The sequence below is a fragment of the Macrobrachium rosenbergii genome, chromosome 37 (assembly GCF_040412425.1).
Source record: "Macrobrachium rosenbergii isolate ZJJX-2024 chromosome 37, ASM4041242v1, whole genome shotgun sequence".
Classification (NCBI taxonomy): domain Eukaryota; kingdom Metazoa; phylum Arthropoda; class Malacostraca; order Decapoda; family Palaemonidae; genus Macrobrachium; species Macrobrachium rosenbergii.
This window is the reverse complement of record NC_089777.1, coordinates 24,311,119-24,326,536: the sequence shown is the minus strand read 5'-3', so window position 1 is coordinate 24,326,536 and position 15,418 is coordinate 24,311,119. Positions and strand designations below refer to the sequence as shown.

The window sequence follows — 15,418 nt, the reverse complement described above, 5'->3', positions numbered from 1 at the left end:
GTTATAAAAGCTCTAATTTTACAGTTCCAATTGCCTTCGTAAAAATTAAAATCTCTTCATGCCATAATTAGACTGCCAATCTACCTTTATGAAAATTAAAATCTCTACAGGACATAAGAGGACTGCTCCATCTGCCATCATTACAAATAAAACTTTTTCAAGTCCTAAGCTGACTGTCCCATCTGCCTTCATAAAAAATAAAATGCTTTACAAGTCCTAATTTGACTTTCCATCCGCCTATGTAAGAAAATAGAATTTCTGCATGGCCTTAAAAAATAAAATCCCCACGAGTCCTAATTTGACTGTTACATATGCCCTTAAAAAATAAATTATCTACGGGCTCTAATTTGAGATTCTGCTTTAAAAAAACATTCTACAATCTCCGGATTCTTACATTTACAGTGGTTATTTTATTAAACGTCCAACTCCTCGATTTCATAATGTTTTGGGTCAGATTTCCACGGAAATCCTTTACAAAAATATAAATACGAAACGGAAATAATAATTTCTCTCTTCCCACACTGGGTCTCGAACTGGTGTCAGAGAAGATAAAGCGTCCTGCGCCGAAGATTAATCTTCCTATGGGTTCAGCCAATCGGGTATTCCTTCTCAGTTTAGATCTTAAGATCTCTAATATTATGTTCTCTACAGAAAAATGTGGTAAGCAACAGGAAATAAGTCACAAAGTGCGCAAAAACATTCAATATCCTCAAGAAACCACAACTGTTTTCTACGTCAGTTGCTCTGACATACATCCACAGTTTTTAATTTAACGAGCCGAGCCTCCCTCCCTTAAACCTGTTCCAGACAGGTTCCTTCCATTCATTCATCAATCACCATTTTTTTCTCCTTTCAAGAAAAACAACTATGCCTAGTTGATCCTCCCACACATCCCCTAACCAACCAACCCCGTCTCTCTCTCTCTCTCTCTCTCTCTCTCTCTCTTTCTCTCTCTCTGTAAAGCGACACCGATACAGGGCGCAATTCTCATCGGATCTTGTCATTTATATCTAAATCATTCCTGTGTCAAACCGAACATCTTTGCTTTCAATGACTCTCACTCTCTCTCTCTCTCTCTCTCTCTCTCTCTCTCTCTCTCTCTCTCTCTCTCTCTCTCTCCGGAAAGCGACACCAATACAGGGCGGAATTCCAATCGGATCTTGTTATTTTTATCTGAATCATTCCAGTGTCAAATCGAGCGTCTTTGCTTTCAATGACTCTCTCTCTCTCTCTCTCTCTCTCTCTCTCTCTCTCTCTCTCTCTCTCTCTCTCTCCATTTGGTACCGTATGCCTCGCACGCACCAGCGATAACCACGTCCATTTCCTTTGATGCTTCAAACCTGACCTTCCCAACACCCCCTTCCCCTCCCCAGCCTAACAGGGTGTTCCATCAAAGCAACGCCCCCACCTTCCACCTTTCTAAAACCCCTTTAAATGTTGATCTGCAGTCAGCATCTTCTGAGGTTTACTGGCGTAGAATAGAAGTTGTTCGAGATAGGCAGAGAGAGAGAGAGAGAGAGCGAGAGAGAGAGAGAGAGAGAGAAACTAAGTTTTGCAAACTTTTTTTTTTTTTTTACAATAAGCTGTTTCACATTAAAGTTCTATATTATTGATATGTTTCTCTCTTTTTAAACTAATTAATTTCTCTTGATCGCGGTTTAGCAAATGTCATGAATTTACCATTTAGCTACCTAAATTTTCAATTGTTCTCTCTCTCTCTCTCTCTCTCTCTCTCTCTCTCTCTCTCTCTCTCTCTCTCTCATGGGTATTTATCATGTAAAACCTTTCCTTCGTATGCTAATGACTTTTAGGCTTCACTCAAGTGGATGTTTACTTAATAATAATAATAATAATAATAATAATAATAATAATAATAATAATAATAATAATAATAATAATAATAATAATAATAATAATATAGAAGACGAACAAGACACTACAAAACCCCGTCCGAATACCACGAAGTGGCTTCAAAAATATATTACAATTTTATAATTTTTTGGAGGACTGACTGACCGATCAAAAATAAAAACAAAGAGAAAATATTCTTCCGGATGAACACTCTTCAAAAAACTGCTCGCATTAAAGACATACGTATATAAATACTCACAATAAATACTCACACTGAAAAACATTCAGTTCTCCTACGAAACCTGATAATAAAACAATGACAATGTCCGTCCCGAAAAAGGTCAATTTTGTTTTTAGTTATCCAATCACGGAAGGGGAAGACTAACAGGATATGAAATGCCCGAGAGATATTACACCGAGAGAGAGGAAACTCCGAGAGAAACCTCATGCTGAAGAAGAAATGAGACGAGAGCCCAAGAAACCGCGGAGATCAGATAAAGAAACCATACAGTATTAGAAACCTTAACAATACCTATAAAGAGGGGGCAGGAAAAAATCCTTGAATTATGGACACAGAAGAGATAACACCTCGAGACTCAATTACCTGACTTCGCTGTTCGAAGAGTCATCGTGACGAATAACGTCCGGAGATTTTGTTTACTGGCAGAATGAGTATAGGTTATATATTCAAGTACACAAAGAGCATTACCCAAGATTTCTTTAGTTTGTGTATTTCAGTAGACAAGGATCATTAACCAAAGATTTCTTTAGGTTTAAAAACAGTCACAAAGTACGCGAAATGTGGAGAAAATAAAATTTATTTTTCATACAGTTTGTTTCAGTAAACAAAGAGCGTTTCCCAAAACTTTCATCTGGTTTAAAAAGTCACAAATTCATGCGAAATGTAGAGAAAATAACATTAATTTTCATAAACATCCTAAACTGACTTACCTGTTTCACTTCACTTATACTTACAGTTTTGTGAAACATAAATATGGAATATTTGAAGGCCAAATAAATCGACAGTAAAATATATTACCTGCTAATTACCACTGTCTTCTACATAGGCTCAGGACCACTACAAAAATCATTTAGGAAAGTGAATAATTTGCAGCTCTACAAAAAAATAAATTAGCAAATACTAAATAAGGACACACCACCTTAACAACCCATCCACAATCCACTACATCATCCCCATGCAATCAAAAAAACACCCACTACAATATAAAAAAAAACAAAAACAAAATAAACTTACAGCTTTTTGGGAATGATATTACGCGGGACGTCTATGACATGGTGGGGGGAGAAATGGTGAGCAAGGGGGTGTTGGTGGTGGTGTTGGTGATGGTGATCGTTGGGGAACGGAGGGGTGGTGTTGGAGACGGGAGATGCTGTGGTGGGTGGAGTGGTGGTGGTGATGCTGGAACTGCTGTTGACTGATATGCTCCTGGTCGTCCATACCCCTCCTACTTTCCGGGGGGGTGGGGTGGATAGGGGCTGGTATTCCAGGCTCAAGTCTGTGTCTGTCTCGCTTAGGAGGACTCTGTCAGTGGCACACACAGACAGACAGACAAACGAACACACAGACATTGAAGTAGGAGGGTGGGGGGAGGGTTAACGAGTTAGTACAAGCACTGCACAACATTAATGGCACGAAGCATGACAAACAAAGCTACGGTCTACATATATATACACAGGGATGCAACAACAAAAGCAATATGCAATATACGTACAAAGTTGATCAAATGCAAATTGTATGTTAATAAAACAAAAGGCACAAACTATACAATACACTGTTGTAGGTGCACAATATTTATATATGTATGTAAACAAATATATCAAAACAAAGGCTGTTCAATGCATGTCATAAAAGATTACAAAACTGGAATTTATGCAGGTGCGTTCACAGAGAGAGAGAGAGAGAGAGAGAGAGAGAGAGAGAGAGAGAGAGAGAGAGAGAGATTAACATCTACAGTGAATCTGATACCTGCAGTATCTATTAGATAAAGTGAAATAACTGACAGATACAATTCCGCTCTACATTAGAATACATAAATATTCATGCCCAAACCGTGTACAATGTCCACTGTTGAAACAGAGAGAGAGAGAGAGAGAGAGAGAGAGAGAGAGAGAGAGAGAGAGAGAGAGAGAGAGAGAGAGAGAAGAACGACTATCAAGAGATATTCAATTTCTGAATATAATGACACCAGTCCTTCAAAAAGCAAGTACCCTATTTTCAGAGAGAGAGAGAGAGAGAGAGAGAGAGAGAGAGAGAGAGAGAGAGAGAGAGGACCATCCAAAGCTATTCATTTTCAGAGTACGATAAAACCAGTAACCAGTCATTCAAAAGACAAGCGTACCAGAGAGAGAGAGAGAGAGAGAGAGAGAGAGAGAGAGAGAGAGAGAGAGAGAGAGAATTTCCATTCTCAATGAAACCAGAGATTTATGCGGTGGATTCGTGCGTGTCAGAGTTCAAAGGGGACGGATCACACACGTTCCATGGACCACCCATCCACCCACCCACCGCAGCAGAGGAAGCTGACGTCATAAATCACGGTCATAATCCTCGTCACAAATGCCGAAATGAATTTTGGAGTTAACTACTCTCTCTTACTTTTAACAAGTGCTAAATTAATCCCAAGCGACTTCCTCTTTGGGTAACTCTTTCATTATGGAGATGTAGAAAAGGAACTTACTCTAGTAACACATATGTACTGTATATATTGCTAAGTATCATTTATAATTTTTCTATTAGGCGTCTAATTCAAAATTAATTTTGATGGCGGAGTACCGTAAGATTGTGAGAGAGAGAGAGAGAGAGAGAGAGAGAGAGAGAGAGAGAGAGAGAGAGAGAGAGAGAGAGAGAGAGAGAGAGTCAGTCCTGAAATTTCACTTATATTTTAAGGCATTTCAATCGCTCTCTCATAAAAGATTTAGGAAAATGCATACGTTTTTATAACACGTTTAAAACTTTCCGTACGTTACCGAAGGCAAGAATAAATAAAAATAAAGAAAACAAAGAGTGCTTTCGACTTTGCCCCGAGCTAAAGACACTATAAAAATGCGCTCACTAGCTTTCATGGGCTTTCTCCTTCGTAAAATCAGCGATAAACCCTAACCGTCTCGACCATTTCATTCTCAATATAAACTTGCACGAGTTCCCAGGTCTCTTAAATTTCGTCGTGTGAGAAATACAAAGCAAAAAACGCAAATATATAAAATCGAATAAAAATAAAATAAAATCGGAAATCTATCAGAAATGTCCACATCATTTAATATTCGCCCACATGTCAAACCATTAACGTATAACTCGTGAAAAAAAATCATTTTTTTTAAACGTTACCGCCATATTCATCTATAATTCAGGTTCCTTTCACAACCTTTAACCTTTTCGAGATAAAAGTGGGTTACCGACGACTGAAAATTTACATAATACACTCATTTTCTACAAAAATAAATCATTGTACTTACATGAAAAGTTTCAATGGTCGCTTTTGTAAATAGGACACTATTACTACTACGATTTATCACAATTTTTGCACTGCTCATATCGAGTTATTCAGCTGGAGAGGACTAGGACTGCGAACCATGTAGGTAGGGGAGGGGAGGGGAAGGGGAGGAGGAGAGGGTGCGGGGGTGTATGGCAAAGGCTTAAGTCCTTACTGATAATATTGCCATCTTTGAGTAAGACCATGAAAACGCTTACTTTGGGCAGTGGGATTCACGACTAGAACTTACTAACATATACCTTTATTTTAGGGTATAATAGACAATAAGTGATAAGTTGCGAGAGATAACGGGTAGTAATGAGGCCCGAAAACCACCATAGTAAACGCAGTACAGCAACCAATACCTCATCTACATCTAATCCTAATACGGCAGCATCCTACAAAGCTATCGACTGACTGATTGATTATGAAATTTAGGTCTTGAAGACCAAGCGCCGGCACCCATCAGGATTATTCAGCGCAGCAATGAAGATGAAATATATAAATTAATGATGTCCAATCTCTTTCCCAAACTTCTAATCCCGAAATTCCTTTTGGTAACTGCTAACTTCTCTTACGCGTTGCTATCAGCCTGAATGCCTCTTCAAAGACATGTACAACATATATCACCATAAAACATTTTATTATGGTTTTCCTGAAATTCTAATGGCAAGGATTCTTCTTGATAAAAAGCCATATACAGGTAAACGTATGTTGGTTACGTACGTAATAATGTGCATTATACATTAAAGGGCAATGAACGAGTAACGTTGTCTATATAAATACACAAAAATAAAGAAAGATAGACGAGCTTTTTGTTCAAAGTGGAAATAAAAGCAAATAAAGCGAGAGCATTTTAGAGCCATGAAAAAGAAACAAATCCATCCCCCTGACACAAACTCTCTCTCTCTCTCTCTCTCTCTCTCTCTCTCTCTCTCTCTCTCTCTCTCTCTGCAGAGCTCTGAAAAGCAAACGAAAAATCACGGCATGAGATTACAAAGCCTCCTGCACCGTCCGGTTCCTCCAGAGCTTCATGTTTCGATTCCATTCGAGTCCTAAGGAAGGAAATCATGCAAATCTAAGCAAATTCAATCGAGATTGCCTCGGGAAATAAGATCTTTCTTTTTTTTTCTTCTTTTTTTATTCCTCTGCAGGTACTCCTCCTCCTTAGGGAGCTCCTGGGAGCTGATGCGGTAAAACAGGAAAGAGGAAACGCTTTTTTTGAATACGAGGGGAAACGCGTTGAAAAGCTCAAAAACCCGACCCGGCCACACGAGAGAAAGATATATATATATATATATATATATATATATATATATATATATATATATATATATATATATAGATATATAGAGAGAGAGAGAGAGAGAGAGAGAGAGAGAGAGAGAGAGAGAGAGAGCTCCTCCTCCTGAGGAGAATTATTTACTGCGAGATGCTCAGCAAGAACTTTCCTAATCCAGTTCAAGGAAGACGTAATACATCACCAGTCCCTTGTCCCTTATGAGAGAGAGAGAGAGAGAGAGAGAGAGAGAGAGAGAGAGAGAGAGAGAGAGAGAGAGAGAGAGAGAGAGAGAGAGAGAGAGAGAGGTTGTAATCACATAGCTACTCAGCATGAGAAAACTGTATTTGAATGCCAGGAGCAGAAGGGAAGAAGGGGAGAGAGAGAGAGAGAGAGAGAGAGAGAGAGAGAGAGAGAGAGAGAGAGAGAGAGAGAGAATCAAAATCACAAATCTACCCGGCATTAGAAACTGTACTTTGAATGCCATGAACGAAGGGAAAAGGAAACACTATTATCATCCATCCTTCCTATATTCACTTTACATAATACAGTCGGTGAATCCTACTTAACAGGCTTAGTATTTACTGCGTTTGTCTTTTAAAGAGTATAAAGAATATTTAATACTTCATCAAGGTTCTCTGTTTCTCTTAATCCGGCTCATCCTCAAAAAAAAAAAAAAAAAGCAAGTCACCAACTATTGTGAAATTAGGTGTTGAAACTCATGATGCATATTCAATGTTTTTTCTGTTTTCTAAACTAAATTATTCTTATTTTCTGTTTTCTAAACTAAATTATTCTTATTTTTTTGTTTTCTATATTAAATTATTCTTATTTTTTCTGTTTTCTAAATTAAATTATTATAATTTTTTCTGTTTTCTAAATTAAATTATTCTTATTTTTTTGTTTTGTAAGTTAAGTTATTTTTATTTTTCTGTTTTCTAAATTAACTTATTCTTATTTTTTCTGTTTTCTGAATTCATTTATTCTTATTTTTGGCATCCACTTCGTCTGTCTCTTTACATACGTGTAATCAAGTAGTCAAAAACTTTTTTTAAATTGACCTTTATTGCTTGTTAATAATAATAATAATATAATAATAATAATAATAATAATAATAATAATAATAATAATAATAATAATAATAAATAGATTATAGAGGGACTCTTCCAGTAAATCAAATACAATCTACCATTTTTGTCAACGAATAAATTTTTCAGACTTACAAAAACAACATTTTAACCTATAAATGATCAGTAATACATACTTTGAAAGATACATTCTCTACACGATCAGTCAAATTCCAAAAATAATTGTGGTCTCGACTAACACTGATTCAAAGCTTTCGTATAACATTTGCTACCTTGACATAATTTAATATTCCTCCAAGTTAAATGACTACAAAAAAAAAAAAAAAAAAAAAAAAAGGGGGCGCTTTGATAAAAATATTTTCAGTGCGCTAATTAGGCCACATCGCAAATCTAGGCAAAATTATATCGAAATGAATAAAAATATCTCCTTTTATGCTGGTAATATCGTCGAGATATCATACTGAATGCCTAGGACGATGGGCTATTTTGAAATGGAAAAAAACCATGATTCTATAATTTTACTAATTTTCAGTAATTGCACTTCACAGACTTTGAGAGTGATACAACATGATTAATACCTGTAACCACTTGCAAGAAAGTTTACGGGTCTGGTAAGAATAGCAATGGGTTACATGGAGGCCCAAGACCCACGATAAGAGAAAGATCAATTTTATGTTCCAACATAAAGTAATTATTTTATAATATTCACACAATATATTTCTCATTTAACACAATTTCTTTATAAATTACACAATTATTATTATTATTATTATTATTATTATTATTATTATTATTATTATTATTATTATTATTATCAATCAAGAAAGGTTTGCACTATCGTGTGTAATAAGTGTAAGGGGTCAGTAAATGCTATGCAAGCTTCCACTGAAATGAAAATACTTACGAAAAAGAGAACAGATTAAGATGTTAACAACACGAAAATCATGATAAAATTTGTTTACTTACGTAAAAAGTAAGTAAAGCGGATTAAAACGGCTAACCTTGAGAAGTGTGATGGAAAACATCGTAACTGAGATATATGGTTAGGAAGAGAACAGCTACGCTGAATTTTATAACCAACAATCATTTCTGATGTGAAAATTACCCCCTGGCTGAACATTTGTTTTGGTTTATGTTGCGGGCTACGAAACAAGACAGTTTAATTTAAAAAGTCGTAAAACTTTTAATTAGAACTTACAAGATTTCACTTGTGGCAACGACTCTCTCTCTCTCTCTCTCTCTCTCTCTCTCTCTCTCTCTCTCTCTCTCTCTCTCTCAACATAATTCATAATTATAATTTCAATTCCGATTCGATCTCTCTTTTTTAAAAAAATTAACATGATATAACTAGCAGTGAATCTCTCTCTCTCTCTCTCTCTCTCTCTCTCTCTCTCTCTCTCTCTCTCTCTCTCTCTCTCTCTCTCTCTCCACAATTACAATTTCCATTCCGATTTGGTCTCTCTTTAAAAAAAATGAACATGATATAACTAGCAATGAAACAATCTCTCTCTCTCTCTCTCTCTCTCCATAATTACAATTTCCATCTCGATTTAATCTTTCTTTAAAAAAAATTGGACATGATATAAACTAGCTGAGAATCTCTCTCTCTCTCTCTCTCTCTCTCTCTCTCTCTCTCTCTCTCTCTCTCTCCAGAATGATATTTCTTATTCATGTCTGATCTCGAAACAACGGAAAGCCTGTTCCATCTTTCAGAGACTCGTCGTCAACGCAATTAAACTTTCAGATTCTGTCAACATAGACTGTCAGATTCAAGCAGAATTGAAAAGGCTACATACGGTATTTCAGGACGCTTGAGAGAGAGAGAGAGAGAGAGAGAGAGAGAGAGAGAGAGAGAGAGAGAGAGAGAGAGAGAGAGAGAGAGAGAGAGAGACTTTGGAAAGTTATTGCTCAACATTAGAGGATTTGTGTAATAAAAATCCACAATTATATAGTAAAAATACATTACTATGTAAAATAAACAGACTTTCGAACACTTGAACGGTGTTCCTCATCACTGCTAACGTTAGCACTGGTGAAGAACACCGTTCAAGTGTTCGAAAGTCTTTGTTTATTTTACATAGTAATATATTTACTATATAATTGTGGATTTTTATTACACAGATTGTTTTTCACGAAACTGTGAATCTCTTAGGCATCAGAGGATTAGTGAGCTAGAATACGTACAAAGAAAATGTCATGAGCGATAAGCTCTCTCTCTCTCTCTCTCTCTCTCTCTCTCTCTATATATATATATATATATATATATATATATATATATATATATATATATATATATATATATATATATATATATATATATATATATATATACATAACGATAAGTTACCGGAGAGATAGCTGAATTGAAATATATAAAGTCACGAAAGAATAAAAACGCATCATTCTTCGTCTTAACATATGAATATACATTAATAGCCTTTATCTCTCACAAGATCAAATAATACAAGGGTTTTCTTGTGGATCCAACCAAGCAATCAAGTCCCGACTGCAATCAATCAAAAATGAATCAAATATTATTAATAGCTAAGGCCAAATTCATCTCGAGGTAAAACAAACATCCATGAATTCTCCACAGTCAAAACTAGGACGTCATGGGAGAATCGAATTGCCCGTGACCTCTCGAGAAGAAATATTTGACTTTCGTAATATGAATAGGTTGCAAAAAGTCTTACCAAACGCCAGGACTCTGAATTAGAGATCAAATTAAGACGTCGGAATGGCCCGCCATCAACCATGAATTCTAGTGAAGAGACCGAGTAAAGAATGAGACTTCACGAGAGAGACTAGACACACTTCTCAGAGAGAGAGAGAGAGAGAGAGAGAGAGAGAGAGAGACGCTCCTTCACATAAACAAAGACAATTTAATAGGGTGAAAATCACCAGACGATGCTGATGAAGGGAGACTGCAGGAGAGAGAGAGAGAGAGAGAGAGAGAGAGAGAGAGAGAGAGCTGCAGCAGCATAGGCAGGCAGGCAGCAGTGCCAAGGCCCTCAATGCCCGACATGATACCTGCATTAAGAGAGTCTTTGCAAAAGCAGACGGGCGGCTTCTGTTCGTCACCGTCGCAAATGACTTGCTGCTACTCTCCCTACCCCTACCCCTCCCCCTGACTAATTATGACGCCCCCTCCCCCCACCCTTCCCTGGCCCAAGGTTCCTGCAACCTTTCGCATTTTGGTCTCTCGTCTGGTCTTTTGTTTTACATCGCTATTTTATCATCTATTCTCTTCCTCGCGAACCTCCCAAGTCTTTCTTTCTTCCTTCCTTCCTTCCTTCTTCGCTGAACGTCAATATTCTCCCGTCCGTTTTTCCCTACTTTCGACGCCTAGGCCATATTTTCATCTCATCCTTGCCTTTACCCCTTTTCTATTCTAATATCTACTTCGCTTCTTCTTTCTATTCGTCTTTTTCCTTGTTCGTTCCCTCGACCCTATTCTTCCTCCGTATGTACTGTCTTCAAAATCTCCGTCCATTTTTCTTCTTTCCCTTCCTTCCCTATGTACTTCTTTCACCAAAACTCTCCGTCCATTTTTTCCCATCTTCCTTTCTTCACTATTTCTGTCTCCTCATAAATCTCTGTCCATTCTTTCACCTTTTCCTTTCTTCCCTATATACTATCTTTACCAAAAATCTCCGTCCATTTTTTCCTACTTACCCTTTCTTCTCCATGTCATTTTTACCCCTTTTCCTTTCTTCCCTATTTAATGTTTTCACCAAAAATCTTTCTTCCCTAGACGGTGTCTCACCAAAAATCTCCGTCCATTTTTTCCCACTTTCCCTTTTTTCCCGAGACTGTCTCACCACAAATCTCCAACCATTTTTTCCCACTTTCCCTTTTTTCCCTATGTACTTTCTTCACCAAACCCCCTTTTCCCTTTTCTACCTCTTCAACTCGTCGCCTCTAACAAATACCGTAAGCGGCATTCTTGTCGCTAAATCAGGCTTCCCGAGTATATATGCCACGGCTAATGGAACAACCGATCTCCGGCACTCAGGAGGAGAAGGTCGGGACGGCGTGGTTCCAACGCCTTCGAGTTCGATCTCAAGGAAACGGCGGGAAATGTGTCTTGGGAGGGTAAGGAATTCAAAGAGAGAACAGAAAAGAATAGAAAAGAAGAGAGAGAGAGAGAGAGAGAGAGAGAGAGAGAGAGAGAGAGAGAGAAAATGTGTACACAGTTTCTGAAGTGACTGAAAAAAACAGATCCCTAAAAACATTGCCACGCCTAAAAAAAAAAGTGTACACAATTTCTGAAGTCTGAAAAAAATAGATCCCTAAAAACATTGCCACGCCTAAAAAAAAAAGTATACACAATTTCTGAAGTGACTGAAAAAAAAACAGATCCCTAAAAACATTGCCACGCCTAAAAAAAAAAGTGTACACAATTTCTGAAGTGACTGAAAAAAAACCAATCCCTATATGCATTGCCCTGCCTAAAAAAACAAAAATACTGTATACACAATGTCGGAAGTCAGACTGGTAGTACACAATCTCTAAAAACATTGCCATGACTAAAAAAAATTTTTTTTGTACACAATCTCTGAAGTGAATGAAAAAAAATCCCTAAAAATACTGCCACGCCTTAAAAAAAACTGTGTATATAATCTCGGAAGTGATACTGAAAAAAAAAACAATATACATAATCTCTGAAGTGACTGAAAAGAAAAACAATCTCTAAAAACATTACGACTAAAGTAAGGAGTCGTAAAGTTCTCGCGAGCGACTGAAACGCTTCAAAACAGATCCCTAAAGATGAAATGTTCCAAAACAGACCTATAAAAGTGTAAATACTCCAAGGTCAGGTGGCATTAAACGTATATATAAAATCTTACGCGCTGACTAAAAGGTCTACAACACGAAGGCATAGGTATAATAGAGAAAATTGAAAGAATTGAAAGACGAATCATGGTTCAATATTCAAAATAGCAAATCTTGAATAATATCACATAGCATAGTTCATTAAGTTTAAAGCGTCTTACACGAGGAACAGTTAAAAATTTGGGAAAACAATGGTTTTGTATTCAAAATAGCAGATCTTGAATAGTAAGGTCACAGACGATAGTGTTACTAAGTTTAAAGCGTCTTACAAGAGGAACAGTAAAGAATGTGAGAAAAGAATGTAGGCAAACACACACACACACACACACACACACACACACACACACACACACACACACGGAACAGAGATGGAAAATCCAAAATATATGGCAAAAGTATGTAGATAATCGGAGTCACGAGATGAAAAATAAAAATTCTAAAAAAAATGAAAAAAATCACACGTGCACAGCTATTTATAACACTATTCACCCCAACCAAAGTTCTAAAAAAAAATCAGTAATCAAACTAAACAACAACTCTATTTCCATACACACAAACTCGCCTCGTTACAGAAAAAATTCACTCAACTGGACGCAAAGAATAACCAGATGCAGCCGAACACAATCAAATTCGTCACCATCAATCCGAAACACACCACGAAAATACCGAATGGCTATCAGTCACAATCACAATAATCACTTCAGACAAATCGGATTTCATATGAGGCTGGTTTCACCGGGTGAAACTGGCAGGTAGGCAGAGTTCAGCCGAAATGTTTTACCAGGTCGAATCTAACACTGTTTTACTGGGGAAAGATCCGTCTAACAGTATTTATTTTCTTGATTTTAAATCGTATTTTTTTCCTTCCTCTTGATTTCAGTTCGTACTTTTTCTCTCTCTTGATTTCAAATAAAATTTTTTTCTCCCTCTTGGTTTCAGTCAATCTGTCTTAAATCTTAAATAAAAATTTTTTCTGTCTTCCTGATTTCAAATCAATCAACCTGCCTCTTGATTTTAATTAGCATTTTTTTCTGCCTCTTGATTTCAAACCGTGTTTTTTCTGCCTCTTGATTTCTATTTTTTTATTTTTTACCTCTTGATTTCAACGAATGGATGATTTCTCCCCTATCAACAATTTTCACTTGCAATATTTTAAATATTTTAGGCTTATTCTTTCTGCCTTTCTGCAAAGAGAGAGAGAGAGAGAGGGAGAGACAGAGAGAGAGAGAGAGAGTCAAGAGAAAATCAAGAAGTTTTCATTTAAGTTTTTCTTTTGGAGAGAGAGAGAGAGAGAGAGAGGAGAGAGAGAGAGAGAGAGAGAGTGAGAGAGAGAGAGAGAGAGAGTCGTGTGTGTGTGTGTCCTTTACGAGGCACAACCTCCGGGAAATTTAATGGATATTCGTCCTTAAGTATTTTCCGAGTCGTTTCACCTTTCTTTTTTAAAAGGCGAGGTTGGCGCCACTTACGAAAAAAGCAAAATAACACACTTCTCGCAATGGTAGCAGAGTTTCGTGGGCGCAGCCCAGCCGCGTCAGTCTCTTTAATACATAAATACAATTTTTCTAACAGAAAAAAAGACACAGATATGAGGAAGAAAACTGGCACTTGAGAGAGAGAGAGAGAGAGAGAGAGAGAGAGAGAGAGAGAGAGAGAGAGAGAGAGAGAGAGAGAGAGAGAGAGGAAATATTTAAGATTTGCATATACCAAAGCTTAAGACTACTAGGTGTTCATCTAAGGACCAAGAAAGTTATTTAAAAAAAAAAAAAGTCGGTGCACCAAATACAGAGAAAAATATATATAAATGAATTAAAAATAAAATACCAAAAAAAGCACTTTGTACAGGCATTATCTACAAGCATGCAGTAACAAGTCGTTATTTCATACTGAAGATCTGAAGACACCGTGAGGAGGGAGAATTTTTAACAGATAATTCTCAAATTAGTTTTTTTGATACTGATACTGATAAGAGACAAATGTCATAAGAATTAAGAACGTATGAGAAGAAGCAAGGAGATGTAATTAATATTTGAATGAAACTGACAGGGAAAAACTACAAGACAGAGAAGAATGATAACATATGAAAAGAATACTTAAGACACCCAGCGTTACATACCACATGAGGAGAACCAATACAGAGACTTGAGACCCTAAGAGAGAATCATTACAAAAAAAATCAAAAAAAAAAAAAAAAAAAAAGCACCTCGAGAGTCAGATGAGACGGAACGAAGAAAAGGACTTAAAAGAAATAAAGGATTAATTCTAAGGACCTCTAAGGACTTCTGTGGTTTTTTTTTTATTCTACTCACTGTGGAGGCTGTTGGGGCGGCTGAGTGGCTACGCCAGCCAATATCGAGGGCGTCGAGATGGATTTCTGCAGCGTCAGACGTGGCGCTAACAACCTGGGTTTCTCTATGGGACCAGAACTTCTCTTCTCCTGCCGGGGACCCAAATACAGGAATTGGTTAGCATTTTGGAGTGGTGATTCCTCTAACTACGTGTACATTCAATATGCATTTCACAAAGGCAATAATGCAAGAGAGAGATATGGAAAAAAAAACTGTTCTAGATTAGAGAGAGAGAGAGAGAGAGAGAGAGAGAGAGAGAGATAGAGAGATAGATATATATATATATAAAGGTATAAAAAAAAACTGTTCTAAATTACATATACATATCAGACCTTATAATATATATATATATATATATATATATATAGATATATATATATATATATATATATATATATATAGATATATATATCAGATATATGAATATATATTATATATATATAAATAGAGAGAGAGAGAGAGAGAGAGAGAGAGAGAGAGAGAGAGAGAGAGAGAGAGAGAGAGAGAGAGAGAGAGGGTTATTAGACCTTA

The 15,418-nt window shown here is 36.7% G+C and overlaps 1 protein-coding gene across 1 annotated transcript in view; it reads right to left on the bottom strand.

Annotated features, from left to right (window-relative positions):
• cyst (rho guanine nucleotide exchange factor 18 cysts) overlaps positions 1-15,418 on the bottom strand; it is a 1,099,804-nt gene that overhangs the window by 76,068 nt on the left and 1,008,318 nt on the right. The window contains 1 exon segment of the mRNA XM_067081809.1: positions 14,849-14,976. Coding sequence (XP_066937910.1) covers positions 14,849-14,976 — 128 coding nt within the window.